At 38.0% G+C, this 25,133-nt stretch overlaps 1 protein-coding gene across 3 annotated transcripts in view; it reads right to left on the reverse strand.

Moving 5' to 3' along the window:
• Positions 1-24,159, reverse strand: part of LOC18421864 (WD-40 repeat-containing protein MSI4) — a 66,090-nt gene extending 41,931 nt beyond the window's left edge. For all 3 annotated transcript variants that reach the window (XR_002279797.2, XR_016056693.1, XM_006826668.4), the window contains exons 1-3: positions 23,929-24,159; positions 12,147-12,210; positions 2,319-2,405 (exon numbers count right to left, since the gene is read on the reverse strand). Coding sequence is in view for 1 of the 3 variants with exons in the window: in XM_006826668.4 (XP_006826731.1) it covers positions 2,319-2,405; positions 12,147-12,210; positions 23,929-24,056 (279 nt within the window). In the remaining 2 variants the exon portion in view is untranslated. The remainder of the gene's footprint in view (positions 1-2,318; positions 2,406-12,146; positions 12,211-23,928) is intronic.
• Between the last annotated feature and the right edge of the window lie 974 nt (positions 24,160-25,133).

The following is a 25,133-nucleotide window of genomic DNA, read 5'->3' on the forward strand; positions in this document are numbered from 1 at the left end:
AGGATAGTACTTATCAGACATGTTTAAAGAAAGGAAGATACTTTGATGATGAGTATCTCTGAGTAACTGAGATTTGATCACTGGCAACTCCACTAACCCACCCCAAAAACAAAATCTTCAATTGCGAGTATAAGGAAAGTTTTTCTCTGTCTAGATTTCCCTTCTTTGCATCATTGGAAGGGAGGATACATATTCATGAATTTTAGTTACACATTATCAATTGGTATTGCAAACAAAATGTTTGACAAAATGCTCAACAGATTTGATGAAATCAATGTGATTGCCAAACAATGGAAATGGTGCTTGAAGGAATCCATGAATTTTCAAATAGGTCATCAAATAGGAGAAAACAAAAATCTAGATCAGGAATCTATGATTTTCAAAAATGCAAATTTTGAATTTAATTTTCCTATAACCCCAACCACATAATGCATTATGCCACACGAAGCACATCGTTCCAAGACACGTATAGGGAAAAATGTGATGTGGACGCATATGCAGAGCATCAAGCATATGCGGCCACATTGCTTGCATCGCTTGCATCGCTTGCATTACCGCACCACCCATATCAAAATTTCTTTGGGTTGTTTGGTAAGTTTTACTTGGGTCAATGTCTTAACAAGAATCTGCCATGGAAATATGCTAAAACCCTAATTATTTGTACTCTATGTGGGAATACTTTATATGGGGGCTATCTTCTGGCAAAAGGAACACCTAGCCAGTATTACCGAGAATGTTATAGTATGCCCACAAGCAACCAACAAGATTGTAAGAGAGATTAGGGAATATAGATAGCCAATGACAAACAAAAGAAAAGAACAAAATGAAACAAAAAAAAAATGATAGATTAGATTCAAGTATTTGATGACTTGTCTCATAGAGAGTTGAGAGTTATCTTTTTCTTTCATGTCATAAACTTTTAGTCTTCGCCTATTTGGAGTTAATGTTTGGAATTTTGGATAGAGATGGAATGCATTGCTTTGTTTTACATGTTAATTGTGCTAGACATGTGAACAATTAACGATTAGAACCTAGAAGAACAAGCTCTTTATCAGGCTATCAAAGGACTGAAAGTCATAGACAACTAATAGTGCTATAGTTATATTGAATAAACTAAAATACTTTAATCATATAAACCACATTTATTTATTTATTTTATTGCATTATTATTTGTTTTTTATTTCTAGAATTTTTTAAATTTATCAACTGCATTAGAGGTGATGGACTCGCATCAGGACCGCATCAAGTCGCATCGCCGCATCAAAGCAAAATACTAATGACATACTCTGCCCACTTCAAATTTGTAATTCTAATGAAGCGAGACATGGTCGTTTGTCACCAAAACGTAGACACAAAGTGAACTAATATCATCAATTTGGAGTGATTCTAACCATGTCATTAACTAGGATAGTCACAAAGAACCTCCTTTTAAGATTAAAGTTACACAAGATTTTTGAGGAAATCTGGGAACACACAAGCATCCTCATGGTATTATCAAAGCACGTGTGGTGAGAGGCAAATGAAGAAGCAGAAGCCTTGACGAGGGAAGGAATTCTAGATCTTTCCTTGATTGTTACTTTCACATGATTAACTTTTATAATTGAAACTACACTTGTACATCAATTTCTTTGTGAAATACGAATCAGTTAACTTTCAAAAAATGGCAAACGTTTATATAAGGTTGCAACCTTAAAATATAGATTTCAGGTGCAACTCAAAATCCATCAGAAAAGGTTGTTTTGATGTTGGAAAACTCTACAATTGATCATCTGCACATCGAGAGGTATGAATATGAAACAAAAAAAATATTTGAGTTTGAGAAATAGTGTATCTTGCAAAACATTATCTTGACCGTTCATTTTAAAGATTTTCATTTGTTTATAGATATATTCAATTTGAACCATTTTTAGATTTTAAAATTCTATAACTAGAGATGAAAATAGATTCTCAACCCATCCTAAGAATTTTTTATACCAAAATTACATTTATGATAAAATTTAGAGGTGCAGGCTTAATTGGATCCTTTAAAATAGCAATCTTATCCAAACTAGACCCTCTACAACTAAAGTTTTCTTTTACTTGTCATAGTTGAAGATGTCATTTTAGTACAAAGTACAAACTGATAAATTCATTCATTACCTAGCTTTTCTTAAACATAAAGGATAGAAAAAACTTCTAGTAATTATGAAAAAAGTTATAATCAACTAAGACCGGTAGGTCTTTCATAATTAAAATTGCAAAAACATCAAATTGATCCCCATAAGAGAGCCAATATAGAAACAACAAGAAACCAGCATGGCTAATATTTATATTATAACCTGTGATATGTGTTCTGCAGCTGCTACCCTTGGTTTAACAACTTCACAATTTGCTATGACCAACGTATTTGGAACACTGCCGTCAGTCTGGGAGATAGATAGGAAGAAAGATTTCAATTAGAACCAAAGAAATGGAACAGGAAATGAGAACAAAGATCAAGATCTAAAGTAGAATGATATACAGTCCACAAAACACGACAATCATATCCAGCCTGCAAATACACAATATAAGATTAAGAGTTTTAGCTTACGAGCATTGGTCTAAAATGACAAGTAAACTTTACATGGTAAAGAGTAATTTACCAAAAAAGGCTCCATAAGTATAATACAATGGAATGTGAACGATCAGGTCAAGCATTAATCTCACATATCAGATTTTTCTCTAGCTTGTTCTGGAAACTTAGTTTAGACAGAATGTCCTATGTAGTTCAAGGCCTAGGAATATTTGTTCATTTGATCACAGAACTGAAGTTCAGATAGTTTTACCTCAAAAAAAAAGAAACCAGAAAAGTGACACATTTAAATTCTTTTCTCAGAGGAGAGCCCCTTTGAACCTTTAGATGTGAGCACAAAAAACACATGTAGAACACCCTTCGCTTCATAAGACAAAGTAGAAAAGAGAAATTATGCAATTAGCCATATCATATCAAGAAATAAAACAGCTAAAAAGTCATTATAACAGCTATTAACTTGATCTGAAGTCTGAGAGGAATGACCAGCAAACAAGAATCAAACAAACATATAGACATAAGGGTGAAATGAGGCAATGACCCAAGCAAGAATAGCCACACAGAAAATGCTCCTCAAAATCTATATAAGTGCCCATGTGAACATGCAATGCACGCACCACTCACATATAGATGAGGCCAAGTCATTATTGAAACTCGTGTTTGATTGCTAACCATGATGAAGTATTTACAAATTAAACCAGTAACCAATAAAGAAACAATCGAACATTCAAATTTAATTATTATGAGCGCCACAGATAACCTTCATATTAAGCATTAAATGCTGAGTCTGACATTAACCTATGACCATGTCCTTGGAAAGGCTAGCAAGACCTTGATTCATGGCAAGAGCATGGTTAAGAAACTTATTTTAGAAGTCATCATACCCATTTTCTTTCTAGATGTCACTATGTCCCAATCCTGTGCAGTTGCCATAAATCTTAATGTACACTTTCTTTTACATTGAAGAGCCAGATTGTTACTCAGCATAAATAAAATAAAAATAAAAGATACAAATAACCTAAGGCTGACATTGCGGAACGCATCACCACCAGTCATCTGACATTGCCACCCAAGAGTATTGATAATAGTGAAGCATGTATAGAAATTCCCGAGGAGAGTTCAGGGGGAACAAGTAAGGTTCAGAAGCCAAGATTGTAGAACAGATTATTTCAGAACTCTCTTCACAAAATTCTGCCTTTTGACCATTAGATGTTCACTTGGATAAGGCATCACAATCATGCACACAATGTTACCAATCTAGTACCCAATTACAATGCCCCCTAGAAGCAAAAGGAGGACAATCATGGACAGTTACAAATTTAGGATAATAACAAAAACGATGTTGAAAATCCAATGCATCATGATGAATCTCTTTAAGTCGTTATAGATATCAAGGCTCAGTGTAGCTCAAGATACAAAATAAAGGATGCAGCAAGTACAAAAGAACATGCAGGGAGCACATGCACATATATGCAAAATGCACGTAGACTTATGTGCATGCAGAAGCATTTATGCGCACACAATAGCAGATCCAAAGTAGACATGCAGACACGCATGTCAAAACCTATCAGCCACATATTCAAACATCAATGTACGTGCAAAAAAAGGACACAAGCACAATTATGTCCACTCACATGCATGAACAAAATGCACAAGCATGCAAACACGCACATAAAAAAATAGACATATTCGCTTCTTTTCATCCTTTCGACTGCCCTCCCTTCACTCAAGCCAAGAATTGTTCACATCACTTCCTTACCAATAGATTCCCTAATATTAGAACATCATATGACAGTATATTCCTTTTCTACACAAGATGAAGTCAGCTGATGATATGCAGGTATAATCTTTACACCATATAAAGTAATTTCAGACATTCGCAAAACCCCATTAAGTTATTTTAAATTCACAACTGAAATGTTGTGCTTCAAATAGATTTATGATTGAGTTCCAAACAACATTGTCCAAAATTACAGTTGAAATTAGCCATTTAAGTCAGCATTGATCACACGATGGAGACATAATACAGGTGAACTTATGAAATATGCCCAAGTAACACAAGAGAAGACAACTACAGCAGCCCCACCATCATAGGCCACTTCAAGAAGTCATGATATGCCATTAATAATCTTTTTTCCTTGCATCTCTCTCTCTCTCTCTCTCTCTCTCTCTCTCTCATTAATAATCTTTTTGCCTTGCATCTCTCTCTCTCTCTCTCTCTGTGTGTGCGAACGTGTGTATATATCTATATGTATAGTATATATAAAACGCCAGTTTTGCATGTAAAAAATATCGCTTCTTAGGTTTGAGAGGCTCGGTTTGAGGTTGCTAAAAGGTAAATATCTTGGTGATCATTTATAGATTCATTGTTACTATGGTGTATTATATTTTTATATAAAATTTTATTTGATACTCACCTTTTTTTAAAATCAATAAAATATTTATTGGTGAAAGTTTCCCTGAAGGTCTAGATAAATAATAGATACCATGTGGTTCATCAGAACAACTATTTTTTCTAAATTAAATGAGAGCCTTTATACCACCTTACCACCGAAATTTCATTATAGCCGACAAATTATGCCGAATACTCGAAGGATGGTCACACAAGTCTATCTACTCTCAAAGACAATAAATATTTAAATTATTATTTAAGAAACAAAAAATTCAACTTTTTGATAAATCAAAAAATAGAATTTCTTACTCACAAGCCTTTTTTTATAAGTTTAACACGTGAGATTAAATGCATAATTTATGGCCAAGGGTTCACCTATATTAGGTGGAGTTAAGCTTCTTCACGTGAAGTCTTATCTTATATATAATACAATATACTATATTATAATATACTATAATATCATAATATTATATCATGTAACATATAGTATAATAATATCATAGTACAAAACATTAATATTATAATAGTAGATTATATATTATGTTATATATAATTTATTATTAACGTTAATATTATAATAGTAGATTATATATTATGTTACAAATAATTTATTATTATTATCATCATCATTAGCATTACAAATTTACAATATCGTTGATATTACTAACCATAATGTCATCACGTGTCAAAAGAATATCGCTTTGTAGGTTCGAGAGGCTCGTATGATGTTCACCAAAAAATAAAAATCTTGGTTATCCTATGGGTTTATAATTTCATTGTTAGTAATGTGTATTAAATTTTTAAATAAAATCGATAAAAAATTTATTGTCAGTGAAACTTTCATTGCGAAGAATTTTCCCAAATGTCTAAATAAATAACAGATACCATGTGGCTCACCATAGCATCCATCTTCTCTAAGTTAAAGGAGAGTCTTTACGCCGCCTTGCCCCTTAAATTTTTGTATGGCCGACATTTTGCAAAATGCTCCATAGATCAGTGGGACCATCAATAAGATATTCGGAAAAAAAAAATGACTATAAAAAAAGTTCTGGTGGCACGGCATAAAAACTCTCGTTTAATTTAGAAAACAGGGATGTTCTAGTGAACCACATGGCATCTATTATTTCATTAAACCTTTTGGGAAAACGCTCCGAATGAAAACTTTACCCAGAAAAAAATTTTTATTGATTTCAATAAATATGAATATCAAATAAAATTTTATATAAAAAAAAAACCAATAGGATCACTGAGATTTTTACTTTTAGCGAACATGATACCATGCCTCACAAACCTACGAAGCATATTCTTTTAACACGCGATGACATTATGGTTAGTAATATTAACTAATATTTTTTGGGTAAATATTAATAGTTATATTAACTAATACTAATGATATTATAATTTTTTCATAACAAATATTAATGATATCATATTAATAATATACAATGTATAAAATAACATATAATTTAGTACTATAATATTAAAATTTATTATATGTAATATATTATACTATATATGCAAAGATAAAATAAATTTATTTATTATATTATACTATAGTATATTATACTATATAGGAAAAGCAGTATAGTATATTATATTATTTTCCCGAAAATAATATATATATCCATTATATTTACCGTTATTACGGGATTACCTCCAAGTTTCTGTTATTATACCTATACCCGTATCTTCACCATCCTAAAATATTTAAAAAAAAAAACGAAAATGCCCATTTTCGGTTTTTAGAAAATCGAAATGGAACCGAATTGGGTTATTCAAAAACTGAAATGTCCAAAATTTTCACACGAGAGAGAAAGAAAGGCAAAAGAGGGAGAGAAAGAGTTCGGTTAAAGAGAGATAGTTGGGTTAGAGAGAGGCGCTAGAGGGAGAGTTGGGTTAGAGAGAGAGGGTTGGGTTAGAAGCAAACCGAGAAAGAGAGGCAATAGAGGGAGAGAAAGAGTTGGGTTAAAGAGAGATAGTTGGGTTCGAGAGAGGAGTTGGGTTAGAGAGAGAGTTAGAAGCAAACCTATGTGATTTCTGCAAATGTAACCCATATGAAAACAATTGTATCTATCAAACACAACCATGCTTGGTACTTCCAACCCATGTCCAGTTCTCAAAAACCCAATAACCATTATAATTTAGACACATAGAGAGAGACCAAAATAAATCTTTCAAAGTGACACACTCGGTACTATCAAAAGAAAAATTCTAGTGAGCGACAAAGAGAGAAGCACCCAAAAACGAAAAATCAACAATGATAACCCAAGAAGACCTAATAATAAAAACCAAATTTTTTTGCAAGCATATCTCTCTCTTCTTGAGCCATAATAACCGGTTTGCACACGGTGCTCCCTCCCTCTCTAAGCATTTCCTCTCTCTCTTGAGCCCTAATAACTGGTTTGCATTAGGTGCTCCCTCCCTCTCTAAGCCTGCCCTCTCTCTCTTAAGCCTTAATAACTGGTTTGCATAAAGTGCTCCCTCCCTCTCTAAGACTGTCCCCTCTCCCTCTCTTGAGCCCTAATAACTAGTTTGCATAATATGCTCCCTCTCTTTTAACCATTTGGTGTGGATAAGCCCTACCTCTTTAGTCTCCTCCAATGCCTCAAAATTTTCTACTGCAATTACCAAACCTTCTAGTTTACTAATCAAACTTCTTCTCATTTTTTAACTTGTACCATAAAGATTTTGAATTTGATATCATAAATTTATTGCATATTTGAAATTATATAGAGGCATTTGAAAAACTTCTATAAAAAAATAAATAAAAATAAGGCTTATCACAAGAAAAATATGTTATTCCAATCATCTTATTCCAATGACTTATCATGTTGAAACCAAAGTCCAATCGTGTTAGAAGACATGTGATTCCATGTAAGTGCCAAAGACATGCAAAATAAGTAGGAAATGGTGTGAGGATGACTTTAAAATGGTACAAGTTATTATTAAAAATCTTTTTGGAATGGTGATGATGTTATTATTGGAAAATCTTTTTTGAATGGTGTGATGCTGACTTTAATTCCGCATTTCAATGGAATTTTATGACAAAAAAGAAAGAAATGATAGTTTATAGGCAAGTGTTAGTAAAATGTTGGTAATGCATTTCCCATATTTCTTCCGGACATATCCAAACAGTAGCAATATATTTCCCAGGTTGCATCTAAATACTACTCAAACAATAACAATCTATTTGCAGGTACGCAATAATATAATACGCCAGTAATATATTTCACAGACAATATATTTCCAAGTACCCAAACGGCCCCCAAGTGCTCATCGATTGGATAAATGACAGAGTCAGTGGTCTCCCAAAGGAGGTTCAGAGGCCATTTATCATCATTTCTTCTAGAGCGTTAGAGAGAGAGAGCCCAAAAGAGGGGGAACATGGAGACGGAGGAGCTCGACATTAACACAACACTCCAAAAGAAACGAAAGGATTTGTCGCTCGAGTGGGTGTTCTTCAACGGTTTAAAGCGAGGAAAAACTTAACTTTATTTCCATTTCGATTTTTGAAAAATAAAAAATGGGCATTTCCATCTTTTTTAAAAGAGATTGTTAGGATGGTGAAAATTAGCCATAGGTATAATAACGGAAACTTGGAGGTAATCCTGTAATAATGGTAAATATAATGGATATATACGTTATTTTCCCTATTATATATACGATAAAACTTCACGTGAAGATGTTTAACTCCACCAAAATTTTGTTCTTTTCGATAGCGAGGTGCTATAAATAAATCCTAGGCCATAAATTATACATTTAATCTCTCAACTAATAAACTTATAAAAAAATTTACTAGTAATTCTAATTTTTTTAATTTAACAAAAAATTGAATGATTTTTTGTTTCTTAAACATAATTTAATTATTTATTTCCTACGAGGGGTACATAGAGCAGTGAATCATTAGTCGAGTATTTAACAAAATTTGTTGACTATAAAGTAATTGGGGTGACAAGGCGGAATAAAAACTCTCCTTCAACTTAAAAAAGACAAATGCTCTGATGAACCATATAGCATCTATTATTTATTCAGGCCTTTAGGGAAAACACTCTTAACAAAAGTTTCACTGGCAATAAATTTTATATTGATTTTAAAAAAGATAAATATCAAATAAAATTCCATATAAAAAGGTAATACACCATACTATCAATGAAATTATAAACCCGCAAGATCACCAAGATTATTACTTTTTAGCGAACCTCATACCAAGCATCTTGAACCTACCAAGCAATATTCTTTCATTATGCGAAAATGGAATTTTATATATATTACAAATTACATATTATATTATATAATTTGATATTATATTGCATGAAGGAAGAAGACAAAATAAGATATATATTTATACAGTGTATTTGACGAACGTCCCAATTGTTGGATCTTGATTGGATTGTTTTTTTTTTTAACAAATCAGATCGGATTGAAATTTGGACGTGTACTTCTCAATCTCATACCTCTTAAAATATGAGTAAAAAATATTTCTTAAAAATAAAATGACCAAAATATCATGCAATGTTGAAAGAATTATTGTTCATTATTTTAAAATGATATGTTTTATATTTTTTTAGGTGCCACTAAATGAGGCAGACAAACCCTCAAAATTTCAACCCAATCTAATTTGGCAAAAAAAAGTAACATTTAAATAGCAGGAGATTCTCTCAACCAATTGATCAATATCAAGCGATCAGAACGGTTGCCAAATTTATTGTAAAACTTTAATGACGACCTATTAGAAGCTTTTCACACATTTGTGTGCGCAAACAAAAATACTAAATATATATTTCCAAAGTTATACAACTTATGTGAAAAAGGATAAGGTGCATTTGCAAGTCCTAAAAATTCAATTGGACCCACAGGTTCCTCTCTCTCTCTCTCTCTCTCTCTCTCTCTCTTACACACACACACATCTAACATAGTCAAGCTCCAAGCCCCAATTTGGGCACTTCTATAACTTGTTTAATTGTGTTACATAGAAAAAGAAGAAAGGAGGTCTTTAATCAAGCGGGCAAGGCAGAGATGATGGCATTTTTTAATTAAGCAGAGCAAGGAAACAAGATCTACACGTGAATAGCTTGTGCAGATCAAATGTAGCCCATTATTGTTTCACGATTTCCCTCGATAAGTGATTCGCTCAAACTAGCTATAACCCCTAAGCATCAAATTGTAGGACAGCATCTATGCGTGGCTTTATACTCAAGAAAAGAAACCTCTATAACCAAGCATTTCAAAAATAACTTGTAAGAAATTACACCAGATGCTAGATGTTCTTAGTATGAAGAACATCATCACCATCATCATCATCATCATCACAGCCTCCCAACTAATTGGGGTCGTCTATACGAATCCTATCCCACCATTCTGCTTTATCAAGGGACATACCTTCAGTAAGACCATAAGTCTTTATATCTTTTCTCACTACTTCCATCCATGCTTTTTTGGGCCTTCCACTTACTCTTTTAGAGCCTTCCACTTTAACAAAATTACACCTCCTTACCGATGTCATATTGGGTTTGCTCTGCATATGGCTAGCCGACTTAAGTCCACTTTCCCTCATCTTAGCGCCTATTGAAGCTACACCTAAGTTCTCTCAAATGTATTCATTTCAAATTCTATCTTTTCTTGTCTTACCACTCATCCATCTCAACATTTTCATAATATTTTGATTGCCCAACATTCAACTCCATGAAGCAAAGCTAGTCTCGCAGTTGTCCTATAGAACTTCTCCTTCAGCTTCATCGGTAAGCGACGATCACATAAAACTCCGATTGCACATCTCCAATTCGCTTACCCAGCAATAATTCTATGTGCGACATCTTCCTCAATCTCTCCATTTTCCTGAATTATCGACTCAAAGTATCTAAATTTCTCTCTTTTAGGTCTTTCTTGACCTACAATATTAACAATTGCTTCATTTCTACTCCTATTATTACCAAACTTATCGTCCATATATTTTGTCTTAGTCTAACTGACTTTAAAACCTTTAGACTCTAGAGCATCCCTCTAAAGTTCCAACTTTACGTTAACGCCGCTTCTAGTCTCATTGATCGAAACTATGACATTTGCGAACAACATACACACCAGTACGTCATCTTGTAAGTGTCTAGTTAACTCGTCTACAACTAAAATAAAAATGTGTGTGCTCAATGCTTACCACTAATGTAGGCCTATTGTCACTAAAAACGCACTCGTCTCTTCACTAGTTGTCGACACACTAACTAGTGCTCTCTTGCACATATCTCTCACTATGTCAATATAGCATCTGAAGACTCCTTTCTTTTCTAATACCCACCAAACTAAATTTATAAGTACCTATCGTAAACTTTACTAAATCAATAAAGACCATATGGAGCTCTTTTTCCTTCTCGCATAACTTCTCGATCAATTACCTGAGTAGGTAAATGTTCTTAGTATGAACATGTGCTTCTGAAATTGTGGGCGCAAGCAAATTTTGAAAATTTTGAGCAAGTCTCGATCAAATAATACGTTGCAATGAAACATGAAGAGAATTAATTCTTAAACCTCAACCAAATATTATATATAGGTACATAAACAGATTCCATATGCATAGGAATATCTTTCCGTAAGAGGTATCATAGGCTCAATCCATCCTGTCTCCCAGTTGAAGGAACAAGCTTACATAATGTAATTCACAAATACTTTTGAACCTTAAAGCACACGCAAGAGGTATTTTTTCTTTTGGAAGAAAAAGACCAAGTGAGAAACAAGAACAGTGGAAACAGAAGTGGGTTGACCGCGAACCATATAACAATATCGATCCAATAAACTTGAACCAACCCATATGGATAGTCAAGCTCAATAGGATTCAAATGAAGACCTATCTTATTGAGATGCTGATTGCAAACAACCAGCTTCAATTCAGCTTATTCGTATTTATAAGGGCTTCCAAGAGGGATTGTATTGAGATTTTATACACTTGGAAAGTTTTATATTTTAATTGGAATTGCTCCTTTTCTATAGTTAACATGTTGACTATTCTTATTTTCTAAGAAATTGATCATCATTGGCATAAAAGAAATGCCATAAAATATTCACCAACATGTCTTTTAAACTTACCTCCTCAAGAGAAAAACAATGGCTTGTACATGAGTCTCAACAATGTATCTCCCAATTTTCTGTTCGAGGAGAACTTTAAATAACAATAGCATCCTCACAAATATTTTAGATAATTCAACTAAGAAAGGTTACCTGCTCAGAAAGGTAAAGACGTTGGCGGTTCTTGTACGTAGCTTGCTCTAACTGCGGCCCCCACCTATCCACAGAGTAAAACTCAACCCGATCAAACTGTCAAGCTAATAACTAATAAAAAATCTAAGAGCTAAACATTTTACGGAGCATAAAGTTAATATGCATGACAAATAAGTACATTCCTTGGACTTACTACTAAAATACAGTGAATGGATCTACTCATGAGTTTGAACAATAGTGATAAGATACATTCATGATACCACATGATATAATATACCAGTAATATCTCGTACAATAAGCATAGAAGTCTTACCCAGAACGTATCAATTTCTTGAGATAAGGAATATCACAAACCTTAAATTTATAATCATTCACTTTAATTATAAATTATCTTCATTAAAAACAAAGAAAAAGACCAAGCCTTGTCCCTTGACTCCAACAGTCCAACCCTTCCACATACATCTAGACTAGCTATGTCATCAACCATCATTTAAGTTCTAAGAAATAAGCAAGATTCACCGAAGAAACCAATACCATCAAATCTTCTGTAGAGAGTAATAACCATTTCGCACCATCTAATTACACTGAGAGGCTCATTCTATATAAATACCAGATTAGGGAGCACGAAGAAAAACTCAAACAACTGTATTCAGTTTGGGCTCCAGCTCTCGCCATTTCCCCATTGTCATTCTAATATTTTAAATGGGTAAGCAACTTAACCAATTATAGGACTACTAACTAGAAAAAGGGTGTTCCAAGTGTTTAGCCACCTGTAGAGGATAAATAAGAATGGCATTATTGACATTTTCATTGCAAAGGACCATGGCCCTAATGAAGTCCATTATACAAATATAACCTTATCCCACAATGAAAAAAAAGAAAATCACACGATCAACAATCTATTTATTTTCGACAAGCAATGACTATACCTTATAGTTCTTAATGCATTATTTATAAGCAAGAGGACCAAATGACCACCTAACATAGTCATGCATGTCATGTACCCCAATTTAATCCCAAATGTGGCACGAAAATCAAATTCTTCCACGCACTACGACTATCTTATAACCGCTATGTAGACATTGACATATTTGAGTGTTCAATAAGTCAAAGAATGATGAAAGTTACTGTTGGGTCCATCTAAGATGAAGGGAAAGCGTCGCCATTACTAGCCTTTGTCGTCCTAGGCTCATATCTATGACTTGTACCCTAAGACTCATCCTCTCCAACCTTCTTCTAGCAATCTCCCTTCTCGTCATCACTCAAAGCTTCCTCTGCCGCAAGCCAGAATTCGCCTCGCTTCCTTAGCCCAAGTTGTCGAAGCCTCCAAATCAGCCAACCCTAACCCTCCTGACCCTTCTCACCTTTAAGCTCCTTCCTCTGCCCCATCGCCTGCTCGCCGTTTCCCGGACCCTCTTGGCCCATCTCCTTACCTCCAGTTTTGTGTTCCTTCTTCCCCAACGGAGTCAGAGGCTTACAGATCCAGACTAAACGCCTCCCTTATTGGAAGTTTCAAACCTAGACGGGATGACATTAGAGGGATTGAGAAATGGGCAAGGGGATGTTGGAACCTCATTTGCAGTCGCCTACCGTGTGGAGAATTCTTCTCTTTCCCATCTTCAACAGGAGCTCAGCTTGCCTTACAGGAATTAGCTGGCCTTTCTTTTAAAGGAGCCTCATGTTCACTTCGAGTCTGGTCTCCGAATGAAGGGTCCTTCAAGACACAACGGATCTGCCTCACCCTTTCTCACATTCCCCTTCATGTGTGGTCACCAAAAACTTTTTGTAGAATAGCTGCTGCCTATGGCTCTCTCATTTCCATCCATTGGATCTCTATGGAATTCCTTCCTTTGGGAGCCATTCGTCTTCTCTTGGAGGTCCTTGATCCCTTTCGGATCCCTCGAATTGTCTGGCTCAAAGTCGAAGGCCTCTTTTACCCCGTCTCTACTTCCTAGGCTCAAGCCTCATCCCCCTCCTTCAGATTCCTGAGACAGGAACGACTTTTTTCAGTGCCAAAAAACCCAGCATCCTGGACAGTGGTGGAAAGGAAAAAGGGATCAAGTGATAGGCCTCCAAGACATTCCCGAGACCCAAGCCCGATTAAGTCGGGCTGCCAAAGTCAAAACCTGTCCATCCAGAGAAAGCCCCTGGAAGCTGCTACTTGGGTCCCAGTTCCGGGCCCTGACCAGATAAACCAGAGCAAGGGTGCTCTAGCCATGCCCTTCCCTCAAGCGAGGCCCACTTCCTCACACCGACCCAAGAAAGAAGTTTTGGAGGACTCCCCCCCTCCTTTTTCCCCCCGACTTGAGGACCGACCCAGCCCTTCAAGCTCTAAGAACTCTCTAAAACCTGACCCCCCTTATGTGCATTCCCTCAAACCTAACCCGCAAGACGAGGACCATCGGCCCGACTCTCTCTCTCCATTAGCTCTCGGTCTCCTCACCTCTCCACCGCCTTCCATGTGTCCACCCTTTCACCTACTCCTGACCACCTGTCAGTCGATAAGACTGCCCCCCCTCATCTCCTAACACAGTCGTCTTCAGTTGTATAGCTGTCCCCATCCGAGAACAGCAAGCAGCCCCCGCCGACGCTCCCCCTGCCGCCCTCGCGCCACGAGGCAGTGCCCCCATCTCCTCCAGGCCACGTGCCCACATATCTGTCAGGAAGTACGCACCCTCCGCAGCCCATTCATGCAGTTTCATCCCCCTCTTTCCCTCCTTCCTTTCCTCTTGCACCTCCAGAAGATGCTTCAGATGCCAGCCCCTTGACTTGAGTTCACCCCCCACCCCCCCCCCCCCCCCCTCAGGTTAGGCCGCTTGGACCTCTTCCCACCTCCCAAACCCCTCCCTCCCTGTGTCGTTTCTCCCTCTCCCTTTGCCCCTTTTCCTCTGAAGACCCACTATTCCTCGGCCAGAAGCTTTCAGACCCTCTGTCCTTCAAAGTTTTGGTGTCTTTAAGCATTGTAGCAGCCCTTCGATGGACCCCTCTCCTCCTGACCCGGCATTCCTCTCCGACTTGTTGTCTCCCCACATCACCTTTGTCCCTCACTTGGTTCATATTCGACGTGTTCAAACCATCCAGATAGTCCGGCCCCATCGTTTCCCTACACCGTCTCCACCTATTCCTCCTACTAGTCCCGCCTCTTTCTAGCCTACATCCCTTACGGTCAGTTTTCATTCTCTACTCAGGGACTCTTTGCCCCCCCAGTTTACTCGCCTACTCCCTCACCTATTGATATCCCTCCTGTTCCCCTTAGCTCTCTACCATATTCCCCTCCTGGTTCCCCTACAACCTTCCTTCACCCCCTCTCTTCGACTTCGCCTGAGCCTGTTACTCCGCCTCTCCCTTCTCTTCCTTCTTACCTGTACCCTTCCAATCGTTCCTTTCCTTCTCCGAACCAAGCAATCTTGGAACTCGCTAACTTCTTTGAGCATCCAAAAAAGCAAGACGGTACCTCGGAGATGGCACTGAACTCCTTGGAACCGGAGGACCTAGCACAGGGTACTGCTCTTAGCTCGGTTTCAAAGGCCTCAAAGGCCTCTACTCCCTTAGCATCGACCTCTGACTCGATCAATCCTTCAGAGACCACCACCTATTCCTCTCAAGCTTTGCCAAGAGAAGAGCACCAAAGGGAAGCAAACAGGGAGAGGCCAAACATTGTTGATGAAAGAATGCTAACGATGTACAGATTCATGGATTCGAATATGATGGCCCTGAAGGCCCTGCCCACAAGCTTATGACAACCGACGCTCAGAGTAGGTTGCAGGTGAGACTCAGAGGACAAAGGGAACTTTGCAATCTTTTCACCTCCTTACCATTCGCCAGACAGCCCTTAGACCTCACTTCGCCCTCGGCATCAGAGGACCGCCCGAGGAGGTCTCTTAGATTAGCCTCCTCCCACCTACATTCTCCCAAAAACTGAAGGTTTTATAATCTGGAATGTGAGAGGCTTAGGACAGGCCTCTAGAAAGTCCGTGGTTAGAGATTTCACCTCCAAACTATCCCCCACCATCCTAGCCCTGTTAGAAACAAAACTACTTGACCCTAACCTCCAACTGATCCGTCGAGTGTGCAGAAGGCCTTGCCAATGGATCTCGTTACCGACCGATGGGGCTTCAGGTGGGATTTGGGTGGTTTGGGACCCCTCTGACGTGACTCTAGTCAACCACTTCGTCGGGAACTTCTCAGTCACCCTCCTACTCTCCAACATCTCAGATGGGGTCCAATGGAAATTTCGACGGTTTATGAGCCAAACTCTTGCTCTCTCAGGTAAAGGCTTAGGGTAGAAGTTCACCACATTTCCTCCCTACCACATCCCATTTGGTGTGTGGAAGGAGGCTTCAACGTCACTCGTTGGTCCTACGAGAGAAATACTTCAACCTCGATTTCTCAAGAGATGAGGGATTTCTCAGACTTCATAAGCCGTAATGAACTGTTAGACATCCCTCTTCAAGGCTGTCAATACACGTGGTCCAGACATTCTACCAACCCTACTCTCTCCAAACTAGACAGATTTCTCATCTCTATTGAGTGGGAGGAGAAATTCCCGAGAACTCTGTCTCAGGCGCTCCCCAAACCAATGTCAGAGCACTGCCCTATCTTTTTGGATACCAAAACAATCAATAGGGGCCCCAGACCCTTCCGTTTTGAACTTCACTGGCCACAAGAGGCCAATATCCACTCTCTTGTCCAAACCTGGTCGAACTCCTACGCATCTCAGGTGCCAGGTAGAGCAGGGTACATCGTTCAGACCATGCTCCAACTTCTACAGTTCGCCTTGAAAACTTGGAGCAAATCCTCCCGTGTCAACTTCTCCCTTATCAAAACCAACTTGTTAGAAACCATAAAAAACTTGGATATCCTAGAGGAAACCCAACCTCTGGATACATCAAAGCTGGAACTTAGAACCAAATCAAAACCGGACTATCTCTTAACCCTCAAAAAAGAAGAGACATACTGGTTCCAAAGATCTCGCGTTTCCTGGTTGAAAGAGGCAGACCACAATACAGCCTATTTCCATCGCATAGCCAACTGTCGAAGGAGAGACAACATTATATCGATCATTAAATCCAACAATAATTACCTTACCCAAACGGGAGAAAACGAGTGGGAAATTCTACTGTTTTTTCAGTCCCTTTACTCTACCCCCCCCCAGGGCCGAGACCTAGGATGACCTCCCTTGACTTCTTAACTCTCTCTGAAGACCAAGCCTTGTGGTTAAAGAGACCCTTTACAGAAGAAGAAATCATTCAAGCTCTCAATGCTCTACCCAAAGACAAGGCCCAAGGTCCAGACAAATTCCAGATAGCCCCTCTAAAGGCTTTCTAGGAGTTCCTCCGTCTGGACGTCGTTCTCTTCTTCGAAGAGTTCTTCAACAGAGGCACTCTCCACAAAGCCTTGAACGCCACCTTCTTGATGTTGGTCCCTAAAGTAGAAGGAGCAGAGGAAATTAAAGACTATCGGCCAATTAGCATCCTCAACTCTTCATACAAGCTCCTGGCTAAAACATTAGCCACAAGGCTAAAACATGTATTGCCAATGGTTATCTCCTCCTCTCAATCTGCGTTACTCAGGGGCAGACAAATTCTGGATGGGGCATTAGTGTCCCATGAATGCATCAATTCCAGACACCTTTCCAAGCAACCAGGTCTCATTTTCAAAATCGACTGGGAGAAAGCCTATGACCATGTGGACTGGTCGATTTTGGATGAGACCATGGCCAGAATGGGTTTCGGGGAGAAATGGAGAAAATGGATGAGAGGCTGCTACTCCCATCCACATTTCTCAATCCTTTTTTAGCGGGTCACCTAAAGGCTTCTTTCCTTCTTCGAGGGGACTCCGCCAAGGCGATCCCCTCTCTCCCTTCCTCTTTACGAAAGCGACTGAAGTTTTTAGTCGCTCTATTTCTAGACTCTTCCAGGCGGGATTGCTCACAGGCTTCAAGACTAGCAGACAAGGTCCCACAGTGTCGCATCTACAATATACGGATGACACCCTTGTTTTCTTGGAGGCCTCCTCCAAAGAAGTGACAACCTTAAATTGTTTCTCCATTGCTTCCAAAAGGCAACGGGGTTCAAAGTAAATATGCTCAAGTCCAGAATGTTGGGAGTTGGTTTGACCACAGCACAAGTGCGTGACCTTGTGCCTGGTTGGGGATGCCAGGTGGAGGACCACCCACCTTGGCTTACCTCTGGGACTCAATAAACCTAAGAAAAGACGCTGGTCGATAGTTATAGACAAGGTAGATAGGCACCTGGCAGGTGGCAGGGCAGATTCCTTTCAATGGCAGGGAGATCGACTTCGATCAAAGCCACTCTCACAAACTCGCCAATCTACCTCATGTCAATCTTTCACATGCTTGCTCTAGTGGCCAACCGACTTAACCATCTCATGAGGAACTTCTTGTGGTCGAGGCAAGCAAAAAAGAAGAAATACAACCTTGTGTCCTGGGACATTGTGTGTCGTCCTAGAACCTAGGGTGGCCTAGGCATCAAAAACCTCTGTATGCACAACGTGGCCCTTCTCGAGAAATGGTGGTGGCGCCTAGCCAACCAGCCGAGTGCGCTGTGGGCCCAGGTTCTCAAGCACAAATACCACATCTCTGAGGATGCCTGGCTGCCTGATAGAATCCAGAAACACAAAGTTTCAAGGGCTTGGAAATCCCTCTCCACTGCTTTTACTCTTTTCAAAAGGTCAATCAGATTCCTCCCAAGAGACGGAACAAGAGTCAATTTTTGGACTGATTTGTGGCTAGGATCCTCTCCCCTGAGGGAGGCTTTCCCCTCACTCTTCTCTCTAACACGCAATGCCTATTCTACAGTCACGGAGGACGTGGTCCCCGCAGGAGATCGAAGAGTCTGGAGCCCTTATTTCCAAAGGAGCCTAACTGAAGATGAAACCAATCAGTTCCAGGTTCTCTCATCAATCTTAAACTGTTTTTCCAGTCTCAAGGCAGTGACGGAATTGTTTGGACTCTCACACCTTCAGGAAATTTTTCAGTCACCTGTTTCTATAAAAGTTTAACTCTACAATTCATGCACTCGGGTCTTTTGAGCTCGGTGCATAATAGAGCATAAGCAACCATAGCCCCACCTAAAGTACAAACATTCAATTGGCTTGCCTCCTCTCACAAAGCTCTAATGGTGGACAAACTCCAGAAAAGAGGGGTCCAGCTTCCTAACAGGTGCACTCTGTGTGAAAGTGAAGAGGAGACCAAGCTCCATCTCTTCATCCTCTATGATTTCTCCTTCGAACTATAGGGCACAATTCTGCAACTGTTTCGTATTAAATGGGTTACTCCCCCATCGATCAAGGACCTAATCTCTTTTGAACCACGTTCCTGCTAGCCCAAAGCAGGGAGAATCCTTTGGACGGCTATGGTAGCAGCTATTATCTGGTCCATTTGGCTTGAAAGAAACTCTAGAATCTTTCGTGGATGCCAACTCCAACCTTCAGCTATATTTCACAGAGTTGTTTCTTTGGTCACATTTTGGGCTTCAAACCATAAGACTTTTACAAGCATACCAGGGAGTTTCTTCTTCCCCCAATGGGTCAACCTCCTCCATCTTCGACCTCAATCAATTATTTAATAAGCAATTATTAAACTAACTGATAAAATAATAATCCAAATAGACAATAACATATCACATATATATCACAAAGTATCAAAGAAAAAATACAAATAGCAAATAATGATATCATTAGACATTAAGGGCAAAAAATACAAATCTAATGAAAACTATTGAAATATAACAACCTTCTTGAAGTGGACTCGATTTCAAGTCAAACCGAAATGCTTGGGATCCCAAATCTCCTCCTTTACAACCCCTATAAGCCTAAAAAATATTGGGGATGAATTATCATTAATATCATGAACATTCGAGGATTTCAAAAAAAAAAAATTCGATCTCTCAAAAAATCTTCAAATCTGGTTTTTTTTCAAGTTGTTTCTCACTCTAAAATTCGCTAAAATTGTTTTTTGGGGCAAAAATGGCTCCCCAAACCCATATCCCCTTTTACAGGGGTAAAATGACATTTTTCCACCCGAATTTTTTTCCGCCAAAGTTGTGCAGACTGCCTAGGAAGACACCTTTTCCCACCTTTTCAACTGCCTAGGCGGGTGCCTAATTCTGCTCGCCTAATAGTATCCGCCTTTAATACGCCTAGGCATTTTTTCCAAAAGTACGCCTAGGCGGTCAGACAGACGACTTTTCATTCAATGACAAATTCACATCAATGTTACTTGCATGCACATCATATTGCTCGAATCATCATCGTTATCATAACCTTATCCCAACTATTTGGATTTGACTATATGAATCATGTTCCGTCAATCTGTTCTATCATAGACCATACCCTCAGTAAAACCATAAATCCCCATAATTGTTTCACTACTTCCATCTATGTCCTTTTAAACCTTCCCCTTCCCTTTTAGAGCATTCTACTTAAACTAAATCACACATCCTAACCGGTGTTGGGTGGTCAAGAACTAGGTGGGCGAAGTGAAGATGTGCATCCGGACCATAAAATGGCCTTCCCCTTGCTCTTTTATGGGACGAAAAGTTGGACAGTCAATGAACAACATACTCATAGGATGAGTGTAGCTAAGATGAAAATGTTGAGGTAGATGAGCGATAAGACAAAAAATGATAGAATTCAAAAATAATATATTCGAGGGAATTGAATTTAGGTGTGGCTTTAATAGGCAATAAGATGAGGAAAGTAGACTTAGGTGGGCTGGCCAGACCTTCCACTTACTTTAGTATGCAGCGATCACAAAAAACTCCAAATGCACATCTCCATTTCGCCCATCCAGCTCTAAGTTTACGTACAACATCTTCCTCAATCTCTCCATTTTTGTGGACTACCAACACAAGATATCAAAAATACTATCTTTTAGGTATGTCTAAGCCATCAATATTAACTATTTTCTTGTTTCCACTCCTATTATTACTAAATTTGCATTCCATATATTCTATGTTAGTTTGGCTAATTTTAAAACCTTCAGATTCTAGAGCATGCCTCTAAAGTTCTAACTTTGCATTGACGCCACGTCTAATCTCATCAATCAAAACTATACTATTTGCAAATAACATACACTGCAGTACCTCATCTTATAGATGCCTAGCTATTCTCCATAATGAAAAACAAAGAGATATCGGCCCCTAATATAGGCCTATTGTCATTGAAAACTTAATCATCTCTCCACTAAATGTCAGCACACTACTTAGTGCTCCCTCGTACATATCTCCCACCCTATCAATATAGCATCTAGAGACTCATTTCTTTTCCAATACCCACCAAATTAAATCCCTAGGGAACCACCATAAACTTTCTCTAAATCAATAAAAACTACGTAGAGGTCTTTTCCCTTCTCCTTGAACAATTAATTGCAAGTAGGAAATGGCGTCAATTGTTGACCTGCCTGGCATAAATCCAAATTAATTTTTATTGCATGCCTTAGTCATTGTTCAATGACCCTTCCCGCAGCTTCATAGTGTGGCTCATAAGTCTGATCCCTCTATAGTTCGAGCAATTTCATGTCTCATTTGTTCTTGTAAATAGGTACTACAATACTTTTCCTCCATTTGTCTGGCATTTTCTTTGTTTTAACGACCTTGTTGAACAGGTTAGTTAGCCAGCATATCCAATCTCCCCCATGCACTTCCAAACCTCTATCAGGATACCATCTGAACCTAAAGTTTTTTCTATCTTCATCCTCCTCAGAGCTTCCTTCATTTCAAATATCCCAATCCTGCAAATGCATCTAAAGAATAACTCATTCTAAAAAAAAAATAACTTCTCCCACGTTATGACGAATGTATATAAAGCATAAGAATCTATCATGTTGCTCGAATGCAATCTCCAAAGGGACCATTTGCAAGTTTCTCATACATAAAATATTATGGAATAACTTCTCCCAAATTATGACGATGATAGCATATTACTGGCAAAGAATTCATAAATTTGGTACACCAATAATTGACACAAAACCTTCAAAGGATATAATCAACCATAAAATCATGATGATACCTTGCAGATAAAGTCATGCACATACTATTTGTTTAGAAACAACATCTGCTTTGGGTAGAAGTCAGAGACAAGTTGTAACGTCTAATACTTTTGTGTCTAATGTCTTTTACAATAAGCGATCAAATATTTGCATTAAGGAAATATGGTATCAATGTTTTCCATTCCTTTTTTACCTGAGAAGAAATACATTGGTCCCTATTGGGTTTAAGCATTTCTAACTCTTGAGAGGCTAAGTAAAGAAGAGCAGACACGCTGCACTCAACTAACTTAGAGGTGAATATTTCTATGAGTAAGATATGAGACAGACCCTAGGCATGGTTGAAAATAGGGTCACTACTACTGCTACAACAACCATTATAACAACAATGATGACAGCCAGTTATGTCGTATATGGCCTTGGTGATGGTTCAAAAAACTTGAGATAATATAAAATATCCTTTTATAAATAACATGCATTTGTAAGCAAGTGATGTAACGTAATAACATTAATGACATACTTTCACCATACGATTCATTTAATGAGGGACAAAATAATAGAACGGATCTCTTTCGAATGGCCATCTTAGAATCAATGAAAAGATAACAATATTTTATAAAAAAAAATGACTATTTAAAGATAATATAGAAAATAAAAATAATAAAATTCAACACATATCACAACCTAAGGGCTATCTCTTTTGAAGAAAGAACGAAAACAGACAATCTTTTCAAAAAGGTTGTGACCTTTTCCCCATTTTACCATATGATTCATTTAAATAATTTAATGAGGGGCAAAATAATAGAAAATATATTTTTTCAATGGCCATCTTAGAATCAATGAAAGGAAACAATATTTTATAAAATAAAGTGACTATTTTAAGATAACTTAGAAAATAAATAATAAAATTTGATTACATATCACAACCTAAGTCTCTTTTGAAGTAAGAAAAAAAAACACACAATCTTTTCAAAAAAGGCTGACTTTGGCCCATTTTTATGTTTGCTTACCCTTCCCCCATTTCCGATTCTCACACTAGGAGGGACATTTCAACTAAAGAACAGTAACTGTCCCCAGCCGCTCTAGTCCTATAATAGCATTTGGTAAAGAAAACATATATAAAGATAGATTTTCCCTCTAAGCAGCTCCTCAATCTATCGCTTTTTAACAATTGACAGATTGAGTGGAAGAATACCACTTCCTAAATGTCCACCATTGACATCAAAGCATTATTGAGCGCCCGCCACTGTTTTCCAGCGGCACATACAAACCCTTTTAAAGCTTCACACCGGGGTTTCCGCATATGGAGTTTTGCGTTGATTTAGGTTTTACCTTGTTTTCCTTCAATTTAACCCTGCTATTCTAGTCCGCCACCAACCTGCATCCTAAGCAAAAGTAAGCCCATTTTTTAAGCAGTCTTCTCCGAACAGCACGCCCAAAATCAATGAACAGCAAACCAGATCATTTTCCAAGCAACCAAAACGAATGCTTACTCAAACTCCACAATAATTAAAAAACCCTAGTCATGTTATTTACAGACGTAAAGTAAAACTTCATGCCATTAAGCACAGAGAAAAGGGAACCACCATTCTCATAATACAAGACCCCAAACACTAACGAAACCACTCACACGAACAACAAATTCTCATGAGTACCGAAAACGATTCTAAACCAAAGAAACCAGAAAACATAAACAGATTAGGGACTCAGAAACACAGGAAATCAGAATGAGATAAATGAGTAGAAAAAGAAGAAGAGAAGGAGATTGGTTACCGGCATGAGAGAGAAGGCCAGACAAGGTTATGGTTGGCAAGCCAGTCATAAAGGACAGGGACGAGGGACTTCCACTGTGTGTACCTCTCGTCCACCGATGGCTGCCCTGCCTTCACTCTCTCCTTCATCTTCTCTCTCTAACTTCTCGCCCTTTCTCTCTCTAGATTTTCCCACGCTTTTTTCCTCCGTTTTGTTGCCAGAGAAAATGCCACACTACATAAATAGCCAGGCGCAAGGGCGCGAGCGGGAACTGAAATTTTGACGGCCCGTTTGGAGACCTTGAAAATTATTAGTGTTATAGCTATTGCAATTAGGGTTGTTTAACAAATGGATGCTTATGCTTCGGACCTGAAAACACCTTATCCATGTGAAGCTCGGTAATCTATCTCCCTCATTTGGTTGCAAAAATGAGTTGGCCGGATAAGGAAGTAGATAATAAACAATGGTACGGTTTGTATAAGGTTGGGGCTCTAAATAATTAAAATAAGGTGTGCTTCTAAATAGTATCTAAAGATAATTTTTAAGTAGTAAAAATCTTTGTGATGGGCTGAAAATTTATTTGCATCTCTAATATTAGAATTTAAAGCTTCAAAATAGTGTAGATCGAACAGATCTATAAACACTTGAAAATATTGAAATTTGACAATCCAAATAATGCATCACAAGATCCAGTATTTCCCGTATTTAAATTTATTTTTTTTCATGTCATACACTGAGGTTGAGATGATCATTTTGAGTGCTTTTCAACTTCAGAACAATCTTTAAGGGCACCTTACTTTGATTGTTTAGAGCCTCACAACTTCAAACAGTGGAGGTAACATGCACTTTTGAATGTTGTTAAAAGATGTACTTTTGTGCAAAAATCTTATAATGACCTGAAAGTCTATGTTCATCCATAATTATGAAAGTCAATGCTCCAAAAATGTCGTAAGTCAAACATATGTATAAACACTTTTTGAAAATAGATGGGCTATATAATATGTGACAATATCCATTGTTCTTTGGATTTGAAATTATTTTTTTCATATCCATATATCTCGAGGTTGAGATGATCAATGTAGGGTTTTTCAACATCTGAACAATATAAAGTTGGCCTCTTCTATAAATCTTCCATTAAGAAATCACCTTCATGAAAAAAAGTGACTAGGAATGTGCCCAATTAAATAAGAGTCCGGTAGTCGAGCTACAAGCCTATAACCCAAAGT

The sequence above is a fragment of the Amborella trichopoda genome, chromosome 5 (genome assembly GCF_054954075.1).
Source record: "Amborella trichopoda isolate Santa Cruz 75 chromosome 5, AtrichopodaSantaCruz75HAP2 v2.0, whole genome shotgun sequence".
NCBI lineage: Eukaryota > Viridiplantae > Streptophyta > Magnoliopsida > Amborellales > Amborellaceae > Amborella > Amborella trichopoda.